The sequence below is a fragment of the Halichoeres trimaculatus genome, unplaced genomic scaffold (assembly GCF_033239565.1).
Source record: "Halichoeres trimaculatus isolate MK-OKI-2021-1 unplaced genomic scaffold, fHalTri1.1 fHalTri1_scaffold_7, whole genome shotgun sequence".
In the NCBI taxonomy this organism is placed as follows: domain Eukaryota; kingdom Metazoa; phylum Chordata; class Actinopteri; order Labriformes; family Labridae; genus Halichoeres; species Halichoeres trimaculatus.
In genome coordinates, this window is record NW_027437185.1 from 35,654,328 (window position 1) to 35,671,627 (window position 17,300).

The following is a 17,300-nucleotide window of genomic DNA, read 5'->3' on the forward strand; positions in this document are numbered from 1 at the left end:
AGGAGGGACAAGTAAGGGGTTAAAGGGTTAGACTGTTCCTGTTGAAATAACAATTAAAAGAAAAAAGTATATCTATTTATTTTCACATCTTTCTGCCGACAAGGCTCTTATTTTGTTAAATTATTGTGGTCATGTTTCCGGTCTAAGTGAGCGGAAATGGACACAGCTGGTGGACACTGGGGTTACTGTAGGTCAGTGAGCTTCGTTTTCTAACAACACAATAAGTGAAATATTTTAAGTTTAAAGATTTTTTTCATTGTTTTAACAAAACATCAGTTCAATAAGTGTTAATGTTGAAATATTATTTAAATGTTAATTTGAGTTTTTTTTTACTCTTTATATGATTAAAACATTATTTAACTATTTTCACTGTCATAACAAATACATATATATATATATATATATATATATATATATATATATATATATATATATATATATATATATATATATATATATATATATATATATATATATATAATTTATCTTTTTTTTTTTTTTTCCAGGATTCAGGATTCAGGACGACTGGAGGATGACCCCACCGTGAGGCATCTAGCAGCACAGCCTGAACCCTCCACAGAGGGGCGCCACAGAGCTGTATCAGAGCACAGACACTGCAGGAGCTGAGTGTAAATCCTCCTTCTCAGAGTGCTAACAGAGCTAACCGAGAACAGGATGATTTACATGATTTACAGGATGATTCTCCCATTATATATCCTTGTTTATCATCATCATCACATTTCACAATTTTATCTTTAAACAAATAATAATATCAATAAGTCTAACTTTTCTTTTAAAGTCTTTTTGTAAAAGTAAATAAAGCTTTAATTTATCTTTAATAATTTGTAAGTGTGGTAAAGTTAAAGAAGTTGAACTTGATCACTGACAATGTTTAAATTTGTGTAAGTAAAAGTTTACGTTTGAGTTTATCTTACTCTATCTTCAAATGTAAAAAGTAAACTAGGTTTAAAATTGTCTTTACTAAACTTAAGGCGTGTTAAAGTTAATTAAGTTAAAACAGGTGAATGACAAAAAAACATTGTTTCCGAAAGTCTAAAGATGTTCGTTTTTTTCATAGTTTGACTGAAAATCTGTTCTCTACTGCCAAGAAAGTCTACTGTGTGACAAGAAATCTGTTTCTTACACACACACACACACACACACACACACACACACACACACACACACACACACACACACACACACACACACACACACACACACACACACACAGTGTTCAGCCTGGTACAACAGTAAACAATAAGACAAAAGCTCTCTGTCCTCTACAGGCTGATCAGACCCACAGCGTTCCTGTCCTCAGTCTGACTGCAACTCCAGGACCCTCCAAGACCTACCAGGACCCTCCAAGACCTTTCAGAACCATCTAGGACTATTCAGGATCATGGACCCAAAACGCCTGTCCTCATCGTCTCAGCAGCAGGTTAAGCTCAGGATAAAGGTAAAACATTCTTTATTCAACTTTATGCATCAACAGAGCACTTTAGAGCTACAATCAACAGACACCAAAAATACAGTCATCAAGCAGGTGTGTTACACTGTACAGCCACACTGCTCAGATACACAGTACAGTCTGACTGTAGTATCGCACAGTACAGTCACACTCAAGTTCCATACTATAGAGTATGGCAGTGGTATTACAAAGTACACCCATACTGTATTAAACAGTACAGTCACACCATAGTATCAGACAGTACTCATACTGAAAATTTATAAAGTACAATTATAATGTAACAGCAGAACACTCATATTGTAGCATGACACAGTACAGTTACACCGTAGTATCAGATGGCACAGTCTTACTGTAGTTTCATACATTACAGTCATACTAAACAATCATTCCATACAGTCAGACTGTAGTATCAAACAGTACAGTCTGACTGTACAATCATACTGCAGTATTTTACAGTACAGTAATACTGCCGTATGAAACTGTACAGACACTACAGTACAATCTGGTTGTATTTTCTATATAGTTTCGTCTAACTGTAGTTTCACACTGTAGTTTATTACACTACAATGTGACTGTAGTATAAAACCCCAGTTGTATTAATTAAAGGATAATATCTGTTTGGGTAAACGGAGCATCTTGAAAAGTGTTCTCAGCAGAGGAAACAGCGCCACTTTAAGTTCGCCTCCACTTAGCGGTCAAACCGGGTATTACACCTGCTGCTCCGCTGTCTGTCAGCATCTCCGCTCCTTGAGGAGCACAAAATGCGCATGCGCAATGAGATGAATGGCCGCTGCACCTGACGGGCCACCAGGATGTGTGGCGGACAAATCCTCGGCCGTTAATCCGACTGTAGCATGTTCAGCGGGCTGGGCCGCTCCGAGTGACCGACAGCACCGACTCCGCTCCGGACTCAGCCTCCGGGAACCACCGCTGCGCTCTGAGTGAATGAGGCAGAGCGTGAGGGGCTGTCCGTCTCCTCCCCCCGCCTGCCGGGCTCCAGACCCCGCTGCTGCCGAGCTGAAGCTCCGTGAGGCTCCGTGAAGCTCCGTGAGGTCCGGGCTTGTTCACCCTGACTGCAATGGGATGCTGCGGTAGCACGGAGGTAAGAACGGCACGGAACGTCCTGGACCGGTACCGTCCTCCCTCTCCTCCACCCTCCGGTGCCCTTCAGCACAGCCCCGGTGTGTGTTTGTTCTGTCACCGGGAGAGAGCGACTGTCCCGGGGAGCGGAGAGGGCCGAGCCGGGATTAGAGCCAGCGGCTGTAATCCAATTAGCTGGTCCCGGGTTACCGGGGCCTGCTAACGGGACCAGGTCCAGGCAGGGTACCGGGCCTGCTAACGGGACCACATCCCGCTGATCCGGGTCAACATGTAGCCCTTTGTTATCAGACGTAAACCGGGCCCGGGCCGGGCTAACAGGCCCGGGCCGGGCTGAGGGGGAACCTGACTCTGCTCCAGCGTGACCGTGTGTGTGTGTGTGTGTGTGTGTGTGTGTGTGTGTGTGTGTGTGTGTGTGTGTGTGTGTGTGTGTGTTCAGAGGACAAAGAGAGAATGGAGACCGCTGGAGGACCGGAGCTGCACAGACCTGCCCTGGTTCCTGCTCTTCACCGTCTTCTGCGTCGGCATGGTAACCACCGAGTCTCGCGCTCACACCTGACATGTTCGTTTCATGATCCGGGACTTTACCTGGACGTCTCTGTAACACCATCATAACCTCTGCCTGAAATATGACTCAGTAACCCTGACTGGTTATTATTATGACAAACCCTTTAAGTAAATGTACATCACTTATTTTATTTTGACACTTCCTGTTTGATGTCATCAGTGTTTTCTCCACATGCTGGTCTGGAGTCAGTCAGTCAGATCAGTCATCATGAACCTCCAGCTGTAGCTCTGTGGCAGTGAAGGGACAGGGAGCCAGTGAGGATGGAGAATTCTGATTGGACAGATTGTTTTGTTTTAACCACTGAACTGATTTATTAAGGTGTGGTGTGTTCACATAACAGCTCTAGGATCACTGCACAAGTTTAAAACCAGTGGCAGTGTCTGTTGTATCTGTGCTGTGCTGTTGGCTGGTGACCTTGACAGATATGGGTGTGGAGCAGAGTGAACCTGTAGACAACACAGAGAATGTGAACACCAATCTTTATCTATAAAGAACTAAAAAACAATAGATGTGATGTCTAAACCTGCTGATGTTTTATAACTGACATAAACCAAACATGAAGAGGACACAGCGTCTAATCTCATCTTAACCCACCGGGAGTAGAGACCCTTACAGGATTTATTAAGCTACAGAGGAGGGATCAAACTTCCTGTAACAGGCAGAAACCTTGAGCAGAACCAGACTCGTGTTAGAGACAGAGAAAGAAAAAGCAATAACGAGAGGATGGAAAGAGTTGTGGGTCAACTTTGGTGTTGTAGCCGTAAAGATGATAATAAAGGTGATAGGACTGTTTATAGTAGTTGCAGCTGGAGTCAGGCAGATCCACGTCATCAGGCTCTTAATAACAACGGTCTAGAGGAGCCTACAAGACCAGATCAGGGACTCCAGACACACATCAAGATAGTGACAGTGAGGGAAACAGGAGCTCGGTGTGTCATCATTTAACCACCTGACAGGTAGATGATTCCAAGAGAAAAAAGCCTGATGGCTTAAAGCTCAACATCCTGTACTACTTTTAAAAAATGTGGTTATGACAGGCAGACTGCATGCTGGGAACTCACTGTATTGGAGATTCAATACAGAGCTGTGTGGTCTTTAGGATAGGATGGTTAAAAACGGACAGAAAGTGTAGTGAACTTGTGGAAAGTTCAGTGAAGATGTGGACAGTGTAGTGATTGTTTGGACTGTGTAGTGATCACGTGGACAGTGTAGCGAATATGTGGACTGTATATCCAACATGGACTTCGTTGTGACCATGTGGACATTTTGATGTCACAATGATCATGTGATAGTTCAGGTTTCTATCAGTTGTTCCTTTTTTGTCTTTTTCGATTTACAAGATGCCCCTGAAGATTTTTTTAATCCAACAGGAAGTGAATTAATCAGCTGATTTGTGTGTTGGTTTTACAGTTGTGAAAACAGAAGATATAATCAGCATGCATTAAAGCAAACATTTGATTGTTTCACCCTTCTCTGATAGATCCGTAAGAGATAAATCAGCTGTGAATCAGATCACAAGTTTGACAGAAAAGTGTGTCCCAAATCGCATACTTCTATAAGTACACTTACATGAAGTGCACTGTGTACACTCTGTGCTCCCTGGAACAGTGCACAAACTTTTACAGGGTAGTGTTTCCCAAATCAAACACTGGCGACCATTGAGTGTGAGAAGTGTCCAGCGATCCACACTCAACTTTTCTTTTTTTTATATAACTTTGTCTTTTAGAGGTTTTTTAATAATAAGTGAAAAAAAGAGGAACAGATCTGTATGGCAAATTATAAAACATAAAACAGGAAAAAGATGGAATCATTTTAATAATAATAACAACACAAGGCAAAACAACGGAAAACTTAAACAACAAACACACTCAACTTTTTGACCATTCATAGTGCACAAGCTGAGGAATTAGAGTGCACTACATTTTTCCATACTAACAGTGTGAACACACATATGCACTCGAAATAGTGAGTTTAAGTTCAGAAGTACAAGATTTAGGACACAGCAAGAATCACCAAGACTTTTTTTTCTTACTTACTGTGTTTAAAGTTTGACTTCTTTATTTATTATTGTGTTTACAGCTTTTTCTTATTTATCATTGGTTTACACTACAGTTCTTATGTTGACAGTTTTATTATTTAAGTTCCTTGTTTTAATTCAATAGTGTTCTGTTTTTGTCTTGAATCATATGGGTATTATGATAGTTTGTGTTCGAATACAGTATGTATCCTGTGTATATCAACGAATTCATTATATATCAGCGGATATATCGGATACTGGCTGCTATGTTGGATATCAGCTTTTTTTTGCCCCTAGTATCGGTATTGGCATTGGCCCCAAAAATCCCATATCCGTCGGGCTCTAATTCTAGCATCTTGATTTCTTACGTTACCTTCCAATGACTGTGGTTCAATCTGAGCTAAAAGGCTGATCAGACTCTTCACACTCATGCTGGTTTTTCAGTCTGAGTTCAGACTGAATCAAAAACTCATGCTCATACGCCCCTGTGTTTTTTTCTCTTATAGGGCAGTATCTGCGGATTCACCATCGCCACCGGTGGCGCTGCACGCCTTGTTTACGGATATGACAGCTATGGTAACACGTGTGGTCAACGCAACGAGCAGATCGAAGGCGTCCGGCTGAGTGGGCTGGACCACACCGACAGGAAGTGAGTCTGAAGACTCTGCTGATACTGTGTACAGCTATTTCCATATGAGACAGTCACACTCAGTAACTGGTGTTTACAGTTTCTTTAACCTTCAACGTCAGGTTTGTTACAGTGGTCACAGGCTTTACAGCGTTAACAGTGGTTTCAATGGTTAGGATTTACAGTGTCACAGCAGTCATAGTATTCCAGTGCTGTAGCTTCACAGTGTTAACAGGATTATAGTCACAAGTGTTTACAGTGTTAAAGGGTCTACAGGTGACAGTTTGTAGTAATTACAGTGTTGAAGGGTTAAAGGGTTTGAAACACAGATGGCCTAGTTGTATAAGTCATGCACCATGATTTTCACCCTAGCACAGGAGGCCCAGGTTCAAATCCAGCCAGTGGCCTCTTTCCTGCATGTCACTCCCAACTCTCGCCCTGTTTCCTGCCCTGAACACACTCACTAGCCCAGAAACCACCATCTGTAGCATCCTGTTTCTACGTGGGACAGACTCAAAAGCTGAGCGATCACGGGTATTTGACACATACCTGGTCAGCAGAAAGCTAACTTGCAGAGCTCTTCATCTCGTGTTTCTCTCAAAGTTTCTGAAATCAAGTGAAAGTTGAGCTGAGCTTCACCCTCCTTTAGGAAAAAGCTTTTTGACTTTTGTTGTGTTTTCTTTCTCCATGCTACGTCCAGTATCATAGCTGCTCTGATTAGCTTCTTCCGCTCGCTATCATCAACACCCAAAGTCACTGGGGGCTGTGATTGGCTGATGCAACCACCCAGAAATGTCCTGACACAACTTAAACATCAACATACAGACAGAGGAGGGGGTCGGGGCAGACACAGACACTGACACACATGTAAAGAGGCCCAGAGGAGACTGTAAAAGTTTGACATTTTTAAAAGGAAATCCTGCAGACTCTACCTCTAAGCTATAGTCTTGCTGAAGTTGTCATTGTAGACTTGTTTTCGTCGTATTCTTGCTATAGTCATTGCTACTGTTGTCGTAGTCTAGGTCCAGTTCTGCTGTAGCTTTATTCTGGTCTTGGTGTAGTTTCATCGTCATGTAGACTTGCTGTAGCCATAGTCTCACTGTAGTCTGGCTGTAGTCTTGCTGTAGCTGTATTGTGGTGTTGCTGTGTTTGTGTGGTGGTTTCGTCTAAGTGGGTCAGGCTGGATCTGGAACACGGTGCGTTCAGGTCCTGTGGGAGTTTCAGTGTTGATGTGCTGACACAGAGCTGTGACTCATCAAAACACAACCAGCTGATAAAAAATGAAAATCAGAGGCAACACACACACTGTTAACACTGAGGTGTGTGTGTGTGTGCATGTGAGCGTGTGTGTGTGTGATGGGATTCCTCTGGCTGTAGGTGAGCTCTGGAGGTTTTGTCTTTGTCTCTTTGTTTGGTTCAGTCTCTTTCAGCTCTTGATGAAGGAGTTCTTTGAGTTATTATCTGATTTTATTTCCCTGAACGCCTCTCTGAACACCCGGCCGTGATGAATACCTGATTTTGATCAGTCTAGTTCTTAGGGGTGGGAGAGACAATCAAAAATCGATATACAGGGATTTTTTGTGTGACAATATCAAAACCGTTATTTTTTATGTCAAATTCAAATTCTTAATTTCAGTTTTTTGTTTATAAACTGGATAGGAAAAAAAGTTACCACTTTCCTCCAGCAGAGGGTGAAATTGCAAGAATCGTACATATCAAAGAACCACAATTTAAATCGAATCGGCACCCCTGTGTACCCTTCCTTTATTCTCCTGTGAAGAGTTTTTATCAGGTCCTGAGTCAGTGTGAAGTTAGCATTTCTGACTCTGATGCGTGAACAGGACCAGCAAAGACCATTTTGTCCACAAGGGGGCAACACATTGATCCAGATCTGAGAATTCTTCACATGAGTTTAAAGTGATACTCCGGGATGGAACAAGTTGGGTCCTATCACAAGGTTTAGGGCAGAAATTACCCCTACAGCAGTGTTTTTGTGCAGCAGAAGCCCAGAGCTCACACCAAACACCCCCTCCCTGCTCCTCTGCCGGTTTCCTCTGCACTCAGACGGGGCCATATTTTACTTGACCAAAAACACAAATAAACGGACTCCCACCGAAAAAATCTGATATGGGTCTGCATTCACGCTTTATTTAGAGAATTTTCAGCGCGTTACTTTCACACAAAAACACCGCTAAATAAGGCTCTAGTTCTCATCGTGGCGTAAAACGGCGCTACCTCCACTGCAGAGCCACAGCTGGCTACGAGACGATTGCTGCTTAGCGTATCAGTCCGCGCGCGCGGCGTGCCAGGTATTAACAAACGCAGGTAGTCTGCCAGAACGAAGAGACACGATGAGAACTAGAGCCTTATTTAGTGGTGTTTTTGTGTGAAAGTAACGCGCTGAGAATTCTCTAAATAAAGCGTGAATGCAGACCCATATCAGATTTTTTTGGTGGGAGTCTGTTTATTTGTGTTTTTGGTCAAGTAAAATATGGCCCCGTCTGAGTGCAGAGGAAACCGGCAGAGGAGCAGGGAGGGGGTGTTTGGTGCGAGCGCTCTGAGCTTCTGCTGCACAAAAACACTGCTGTAGGGGTAATTTCTGCCCTAAACCTTGTGATAGGTATCACTTTAAAGTTTTTGACTCCCTATCCTGTGGCTGGCGGGCTGTAGCTGCTGGAGGCTTTTATTTTGAAGGAGTGAGTGTAAGACTTCCTGCCTGTAGAATCCTTCAGGTGTGCTCTGTTCCTGCAGGTACGTCTTCTTCCTGGACCCCTGTAACATCGACATCGTGCAGAGGAAGATCAAATCGCTGGCTCTCTGCGTGTCCCTGTGCCCGCCAGAACACATGCACACGTACCAGGACCTGAAGAGGTTCGCCATGGTCAACGGTGAGATCAGCACGCCGTCACATGACCACACACACCTGCACCCTGCTTCATTTTTAACACATGGCTGCTGGGAAATGTAGTGTCTGATAACATCACAGAGAGAAGGAGGATTTTTAACCACACACACACACACACACAAACACACACACAGGACATTGGTGTGTGTGTATGTGTGTGTAAAAGAAAGGAAACAGTGATGTCACCAGTTGTACGGATGCTCGCCATCACGTCATGATGACCATTAAATGTCTGCAGGCGTACAGTGCTGTACACACACACCCCCTCTGTACAGTAACAAAGGCAGCATAGAGCTGTGTGTGTGTTTGTGTGTGTGTGTGTGCACTGCACTGTGCTCTGTTTGTGTCCATCAGTGTGTCCTCTGTGTGTGAAACGTGACGGCCTCTCTATCAGGTGACCTCACTGCGGCCAGGATGTTTCTGAAAGGATCCTCTGTGAGAGCGAGACAACAGGACCACACGCTGAAGACGTTAGCGTAGCTTAGCTTTGTAAACGCTCAGGTGATCTGCACCTGTAAACTGTAGCATGGCCTAACTGACCAGGTTAACCCAGCGCTGAATGATGGTCACTGTGTGTGTGTGTGTGTGTGTGTGTGTGTGTGTGTGTGTGTGTGTGTGTGTGTGTGTGTGTGTGTGTGTGTGTGTGTGTGTTTCAGGTTCAGAGCTGTGTTCCTACGAGTTGGCGGGTCATAAATATCCCGGTCTACCTGAGAGGTTCTCAAAATGTCCCAAACTTCCTGTCCCACCCAGGTACGCCGTCTCACCTGTAGAGCCTGTGTGGTCAAGTTTCTGTTGTCCCTGACCTCTGACCTCTGACCTCTGACCCCTCAGTAAGCCTCTGCCAGTGTTTAACCGCTGCACGCCCCTGGATGTTTCGTGTTATGCCAAGTTTGCTGAGGCCGTGGTGACGTTTGTGGGGGACAACAGCGTCCTGCACCGTCTGATCGCTGGCGTGGCGGCGAGTAAAGAGATCATCATCGGGCTGTGTGTGCTCGCTCTGGGTGAGATACACACACTTGAAGATCACAGGTCATCTGTGTGTTAATCAACCTGAGCAGGATTTATCTCTGACCTTTGACCTCTGTGTTCGTCAGTCCTCTCCATGATCCTCATGGTCATCATTCGCTACATCTCTGCTGTCCTGGTCTGGATCCTCACCGCGCTGGTCGTCCTAGGATCCCTCGGTGAGTTCACTTCCTGTCTGTTCCTGTGTGTACGCCGCGTGTTTGAAGTCTAATGAGCCAATCATCTGACTGTGTGTGTGTGTGTGTGTGTGTCTGCAGCGGGCACCAGCGTCCTCTGGTGGCTGTACATCGATCACCGGCTCTACGGGAACGACACGTCCTCCTCCAAGGTCAGGGAGGAGGACGAGGTCAGAAAGGACAGCGGGCAGGCGCTACTCGTCTACGCAGCCGCCGCCACCGTCTTCACTGTAAGCTCCTGTTAGACCAGGGGTCTGCAACCTGTGGCTCTGGAGCCTCATGTGGCTCTTTGACTCATTGGCAGTGGCTCCTTGTAGCTTTAAAAAATGTAATCAATTTTTTTTTTCTTTCAGAGATTATTGATTATCAAAGACATTGACACTAAATAAACATATGCATTTACATTTTGTTGAACTAAATATGCATCACCTATCACAATGACGCTTTTTAAATTCTTTTTGTAACTTTTGCACATTTTTTGCAAGTTTTGCAGTTTTTTTGTATTTGAATTATCTGAAATTTTCAAAATCTAGTAAAACAAACAGATTTTGTCAAAGATTTTGCAAATTTCAATTTTTTTGAATTTTAGCAAATTTTTAAAAAATTAATTTGAAACCATTTTTAAAAAAATGCAATTATAACATTTTTTTTACAATTTTTGAAAATTAAGCTTTTGAAATGGCACTGTTAAACTTTTTAAGAAATTTATGAAAGGTTGGCCATTTTTTTTAAACTTCGAAATTTTTGCAATTTTTTTTCTCATTTTTCTTATTTTATTTTTTATCTTTTTTGCACTTTTCTGAAAAATGTGTCTTATTGAAATTTCATAAATTTGAAAATGTATTTAATTTTTGACACTACAAGTTTTACATTCTTTCCTATAGTTTTGCCAATTTATTAAAAATTCAAAACTAAGAAACCACATTTACAATTTCATGAACACAAAAAACTTTTTTTAGATAATTATTCACTCTTTTTTTTTTTTGCTTAGTATAGAATTACACCCCTTTTTGTCTATATTGTGCAGATAAAGTAGATTTCGCGGCTCCAGAATGACTGTAATCCAGGTGAGCTGAGGTAAAATGGCTCTTTCGAAAGTAAAGGTTGCAGACCCCTGTGTTAGATCAATGTGGACTGGGCTGTGGGCGGGGCTTGTGGATGTTTGTGGGCGGGGCTTGAAGCTGAATGTGATGAGTAATGCTGGGTTGCGCTCTCTCAGATCATCCTCCTGCTGCTGATGCTCTTCATGAGGAAACGCGTCGCTCTCACCATCGCTCTGTTCCACGTGGCGGGGAAAGTCTTCATCCACCTGCCCCTCCTCACCCTGCAGCCCTTTGTTACCTTCCTCGCCCTCCTGCTCTTCTGGATCTACTGGGTCCTGGTCCTGCTCTTCCTGGGAACCACGGGTTAGCCACAGTCACAACTCTTCCTGTTGACACTCTCAAAGCATCATGGGAGCTGAAGCAGACTGACGTATGACTGATCTTCACCTGATGGTTTCACAGGTAACCCGGTCCAGAACGAGGAGACGGGTCTGATAGAGTTCAGACTAACGGGGCCTCTGCAGTACCTGACCTGGTACCACGCTGTGGGTCTGATCTGGATCTCTGAGTTCATCCTGGCCTGCCAACAGATGACCGTGGCCGGAGCCGTGGTCACCTACTACTTCACCAGGTGAGTCCATGCCTGCACACCTGGGGAACAGCTTGACTCTGTGTGTGCTAAACTAAGCTACGCTAGGCTAGGCTAACTGTTTATGCATTTGAGTCTAAATGCTTTTGCGGACTGTTTCAGGGACAAGAACCGGCTCCCAGTGACCCCCATCCTGTCCTCGGTCCTGAGGCTGGTCAGGTACCACCTGGGCACCGTAGCCAAAGGATCCTTCATCATCACGTTGGTGAAGATCCCCCGACTCGTCCTCATGTACATCCACAACCAGCTCAAAGGAAAGGTAACACACCTGAGAGCCCGTTCACACCACATCCTGCTGATCCTGTCCTCTAAGAGACTTATTCCCAATTTATTCCAAATGTAATCATTTATTCAGTTTTCAGGTGTTTAAACAAAGAAAAGCTGTTAAAGCCCAAAGTTCAGAGTTCTGTTTGGAATTCTCAGGGCGTATTCAGACCTGGACTGTTTGGTCCACTTTAAACGGACCAGGCTTCGTTTCCCACACTGGTGCAGACTTTTCATGCAGGTGTGAATAGACACAAACGAACCCTGGTGCAGACTAAACAACCGGACCCAGACCCACTTTTTGAGGTGGTCTCGGTCCGTTTCCAAAAGAACTCTGGTGCGGTTCGTGGTTCTCCGGTGCAGGTCTGAATACAAACCAAGGTCCATCCGAACTAACTACAGGATACATGAGCCTTTTGGGCCTATAAAGCCACCGTAACCTAACCGTCTTTGGTTCATACCTGATCCTCCGTCTTCTGTTTAGCCACGCTGTTTCTAGCATGTTGTGGGTCAGGACACGCAGAGCATAGCGTCTCCTTGCTGCGCGCATTCATCTTCGCTGTTCCTAAATTGTAAACGGTGTTGTTAAGCTGCTTTGAAGGAGCTGCTCTTGAAACTGAAAATGATTTAGCAGCTCTAATAAGAGCACAAACACACGTTTACCTCCATTTCCAGGTCTGTACTCTGTGTGCCACCCTTTGTCAGTGCTGTCCAATGAGAGCACTGATCGTCACACACGTGGATGTGTTTACAGAATATAGTCCACTTGCAAAAAGTACAATCTGAATACGAACCGCACCAAATGAAAAAAATAAAGTCCACTCTTGGTCCATACCAAACAAGTGGACCAAAGGACTTTTCTGGTCTGAATACAGCCTTAGAATCAGACACCTGGACCAGGTGATCGCTTTGCTTCCAACCTTCAGCTTGAATGAAAACCTGTCTGACTTGTTGATTAATCAGCTGATTGTTGTTGATTTAGTATCAGCTGACGATGTTTTTTTTTTTTACCAGGAGAATGCGTGCGCTCGCTGTCTGCTGAAAACTTGTATCTGCTGTCTTTGGTGTTTGGAGAAGTGCCTCAACTATCTCAATCAGGTAACACCCGCTCCCCCAACTCCTCTACTTGTCTGTCTCACACCTGTTGACTCTGTACCTGTCTGTTTTGTTTTTTACCAAGAATGCATATGCAGCCACAGCCATCAACAGCACCAGTTTCTGCACGTCTGCTCGTGACGCCTTCGTCATCCTGGTGGAGAACGCTCTGCGTGTCGCTACAATCAACGCCATTGGAGACTTTGTGCTCTTCCTTGGGAAGGTGAGATGGATGCTCAGGGCTTTTATTTTGAAAGGGAACTTGTTCGTTCTGTGACTTCCTTTGTGTTTTTATTTGTCAAATGATTGTCTCTTTGATGTGAGATTTGGTGTTTAATTGTTGAGATGTCTCACTCTGAACCAAAGGGAAGAGCTCTCTGTCTGATGTGTCTTCAGGATCTTTGCGCTCGTCTTTGATCAAACTGATGAAAAGCTAAACAGACTCCATGTTTTTTTGTCTGTCTTTGTCTTTCTTCAGGTCCTGATTGTGACGTCGACGGCGTTCGCTGGCGTCCTCCTCCTGAACTATCAGCGGGATTACGCCGAGTGGCTGCTGCCTCTGATCATCGTGTGTCTCTTCTCTTTCCTGGTGGCTCACTGCTTCCTGTCCATCTTTGAGATCGTGGTGGACGTCCTCTTCCTGTGCTTCGCCATTGACACCAAGTACAACGATGGCACACCAGGGAAAGAGTTCTTCATGGACAAAGCTCTGATGGTGAGTCAGCAGCTCTTTAAAAACAATCCACCATCACTCATGTGTCTGTGGAGGCTCAGGTACACACCTGCTGATCCTGCACAATAACAACAACATCACCACAAACATAGATTCACACAGTTTTTTTGCTCCACCTTTGCTCACCTTTACCTGCACCTCCTCTTTCCACAGGAGTTCGTAGAAAGCAGCCGGCGGTTGGAGCGAGCGGTGGAGCGGGGGCGGAGCCGGGTGAAGGAGGTGGTGTCTGAGGGGGCGGAGATGAAGCCCATGGTGAGTGACAGCAGAGACGAAGGGGACGTGGCCAAGCAGAAGAGCTCTCCAGAGGAGGAGGGGGTAGGGCTGGACGGGGGAGGAGGGGAGTGGGAGGAGCTTCAGGAGTTCCAGGTGTACTACCTGCTGGTGGGGGTGCTGGTGGACTGGGTGCTGACGGAGCAAAGTGACTTTGTCCTCTGTTTCAGTGAGGACGTAGTCCTCTTCCTCTGCGTCTACCTGCCCACCTCCACCCTCTTCCTGTTCGTCAGCATGCTGCACACGCCAAGCCCCGCCCCCTCCATTGCCAAAGCAGCCTCTGTCACCGCCAAGAGATAGCAGACATGCTAACAGACATGCTAACAGATGTGCTAAATCCTATGCCATAACCTGCATGCTAACAGAACTGTGCTAACGGACAAGAGCTAACTGCTGCATGCTAACAGACTGATCCAAGCTGTTTGACTGTAAGGACACTGATGCATGCTCACCTGCCTCTTCACCGCCATCATCACCGCCATCATCTTCATCATCATCATCACCATCAACTCTGCTGGTTCTTCCTCTCTGTATTTCCTCCATCGCTTTCTGTTTTGTCATGTTTGATGTTTTTCTATCAGATGAGTGTTTGTTGAAGCCGTGTGTGTGTGTGTTGGCCTTATGTTGTCACCGCCGTGCTTTAAGGACTCTGCAGAACATGCAGCTTCTCTTCTGTTTACATGAACCATGCTGACTCTGAACGAGCTAATCATACCTGTTTACACCTGGACCAATCATGTGTGTCTGAATCTCATGATCAGATTTAAAGTTCCAGGAAGCTCTGTGCTAATAAACACTGATCCTCACTCACTTTTATCAATATGAGTAGAAATGTGGTCTGAGAGTTTAAACCTGAAAATATAAAGACCTGTAAGTCTACTCACTGTGATCACAGGATGAAACCAGGTGTGAACAGGAAGTGTCTACCTGTCCTCTCTGAAGCAGCTGAAAGATCCAAGTTCATCTATGGACCTTCAGACACAAATAAACATCAGCCTGTTTCACCTTCATTACACCTTTTCTTTCTTAACCAATCAGCTTTCAACTCCTCACCTTAACCAATCATCTGTCAGATACTCACATTAACCAATCAGAGGTCCTCTCCTCACATTAACCAATCAGCAGTCAGCTCCGTACATACTCTTCAGGTGACCCTTCTTTAAAAATAAGAAAGTTATAGAACTATACTACAGAAGGATTCATCATATTTGATTTTTATCTTACATCAGAAGTTTTATGGTTCATTGAAAATTAATCTGGATTAAAGTGACCTTGTTCATTTTACAGCCAAAGGAAAAACTGCTCTTGTTAAACCCATGTAGGCTAGTGAGTTAGTGAGATGGTAATGTAGTAGTAATACTGACTCATTCCAGTAGAGGGCAGCAATTTACCTAAACTAGGGGTCGGAAACCTTCACCATCAAAAGAACCATTTTGCCTCAGCTCACCTGAATTAAAGTCATTCAGAAGCCACAAAATCTACTTTATCTTCACAAAAGACAAAATGTATAGAAAATTCTACACAAAGTAAAAATCTAGTGAATAATTATCTAAACAAATGTCTTTTTGTGTTTGTAAAATTGAACATGTGATTTTTTTTCTCTTAAAAAAAAAATGCAGATATTTCAATTTTTTAAGAACTGTCAAAAAATTCATAAATTTGCAAAATTAATGTAATTTAAAAAATTATAATATATCAAAAATGTGCAAAAAAAATAAAGTTTTTTTTCTGAAAATTTCAAAAATTTGCAAAAGTTCAAAAAATGAATTTAAATAATTTACGGAAATTTTGCAAAAATTAAAAAACATTGAAATTTAGAAAAAAAAAATAAAAAATTTGATTTTTTTAATACAAAAAAATTAATGAGCAAAAATCTAAAATGTATTTTAAATAGAAAAAATGCAAAAAAAAGTTTGATTGAAATTAAAAAAAAAATAAAAGTTGAAGTTTAATAAATTTCCAATTATAATTTCAAAATCTTTTTTTTGTTGTTGTTTTTTTCAATTAAAAAAAATTTAAGCTACAAGGAACTACTACAAAGGATTCAAAGAGCCTCATGAGGCTCCAGATTTGCAGGTTGCAGACCCTTGACTTAAACTTTATTGGCTCCTGCACAGACAAAAAGCGTGCAAAGCCGTGCGTTTTGAGAAACAGTATGCCAGGTAGACTGGTCCACTGAATACTGAGAAATTATCCTGGATTAGAAGGACATCTGGGACTGCTAGTCTCCTCACTTTTAGAAGCTCAGGTGTGTTAAAAGGTTTAAAGAGGGGTGAGGCTAAACCCTGAACTTTGGTCTAAATGAGGGGAAATCATCAGAGTGTTTCTGAGTCCTCTGTTTGTGACCCATCGTCTCATCTCATGATCAGAATCAGTTCAGCTTCCATCCTTCCCCCCAAATTTCCCATGATGCTTCACTCCTCACCTGTCCGTTTGGAGGTTTTAACTTGTTGATGTGTATTTCCTGTTCCAGGCTCCGGGGACAAGTTCAGCTTGACGAATCAGCCGTGGGACTTCTTAAAGAGACATTCCAGAAGTTTATTTTTACCAACGTGTAACATGTTTACTATGGTTTACTCCAGGGAAAACGATATTTTAATATGAACTGTAAAAACCTAACCATGTAACCAAGCACTTTATATCGAAGCGCCTGATGCATTTTTTTTCTAGTGATGTCGTTTTTTATAAACTCATAGCCCAGCCCACTCTGCAGCTTTTTTTATACACCACACACTCCTCAGCTGGACGCCATGTTGGATCACAGCGCTGTGATGTCATCAGCTGCTGATTGGTGAAGGAGATCGGTCCACAGAGCTGTCGTCATAGTGACGGGAACAGGGATCTGATTGGCTGGTGAAGGCCTGTTGACTAGTATCAGACTCCATGTTGGACGTGTCATCGGGAGGGCGGAGCCTCTGCCCACATATCAAACAAACCTGAAAACTCACCTGTGGGGGAGGGGCTTTTCACAAACTGCTACAGCCTGCAAGGTGAGGGTCATGTGACCGACAAGGAAGACAAGTGAGTGCTCTCACTAGCATGATACGCCATTAGCATGCTAGTGAATTAACCTGTTCTGAACTGTAAAAAGCCTGGATTGTTTGGGAGGGATTCGACTGTGTTGTTATTAGCATGTTAGCAGCTCTGTGTGCTAATGTTGCTCAGATAAAACTCTTAAGTCTTGTTGTAGCGCCACCATCAGGTAACTATCTTAATGTTCCCAACACAGTTTAATTAACTTCCTGCTGAGCTCTTGACTCAAAGGGCTGCTGCTTACAAACCATGCTATCATGCTTAACTAAGATGGTTAGCACTAGCATTGTGTGACGAGCGTGTTAGTGTGCTGGTGTTAGCATA

The 17,300-nt window shown here is 43.6% G+C and overlaps 1 protein-coding gene across 3 annotated transcripts; it reads left to right on the plus strand.

The window, feature by feature from the left end:
- Window positions 1-550: 550 nt before the first annotated feature.
- slc44a1b (solute carrier family 44 member 1b) lies at window positions 551-16,588 on the plus strand. Of its 3 annotated transcripts, none has more exons than XM_074673960.1 (17): window positions 551-629; window positions 1,290-1,459; window positions 3,009-3,098; window positions 5,661-5,803; window positions 8,534-8,670; window positions 9,344-9,437; window positions 9,519-9,688; window positions 9,782-9,871; window positions 9,971-10,119; window positions 11,109-11,295; window positions 11,395-11,563; window positions 11,684-11,840; window positions 12,860-12,943; window positions 13,026-13,163; window positions 13,419-13,655; window positions 13,827-13,988; window positions 16,417-16,588. In XM_074673960.1, exons 2-17 carry the CDS (start codon window positions 1,403-1,405, stop codon window positions 16,438-16,440), a joined length of 2,088 nt encoding a protein of 695 aa, XP_074530061.1. In that variant the 5' UTR covers window positions 551-629; window positions 1,290-1,402; the 3' UTR covers window positions 16,441-16,588. The 3 variants fall into 3 exon arrangements, with proteins under 3 accessions (XP_074530061.1, XP_074530064.1, XP_074530063.1); XM_074673963.1 differs by having other exon boundaries at window positions 558-629; window positions 13,827-13,925; XM_074673962.1 differs by lacking the exons at window positions 551-629; window positions 1,290-1,459 and adding an exon at window positions 2,230-2,573.
- Window positions 16,589-17,300: the final 712 nt, after the last annotated feature.

Bases quoted from the DNA above. Each gene is read 5' to 3' on its own strand.
- slc44a1b (XM_074673960.1), top strand. From the start codon at position 1,403: ATGGACCCAAAACGCCTGTCCTCATCGTCTCAGCAGCAGGTTAAGCTC. The intron at 8,671-9,343 runs GTGAGATCAGCA...TGTGTGTTTCAG, and splicing joins GAGGTTCGCCATGGTCAACG to GTTCAGAGCTGTGTTCCTAC. The intron at 11,296-11,394 runs GTTAGCCACAGT...ATGGTTTCACAG, and splicing joins GCTCTTCCTGGGAACCACGG to GTAACCCGGTCCAGAACGAG.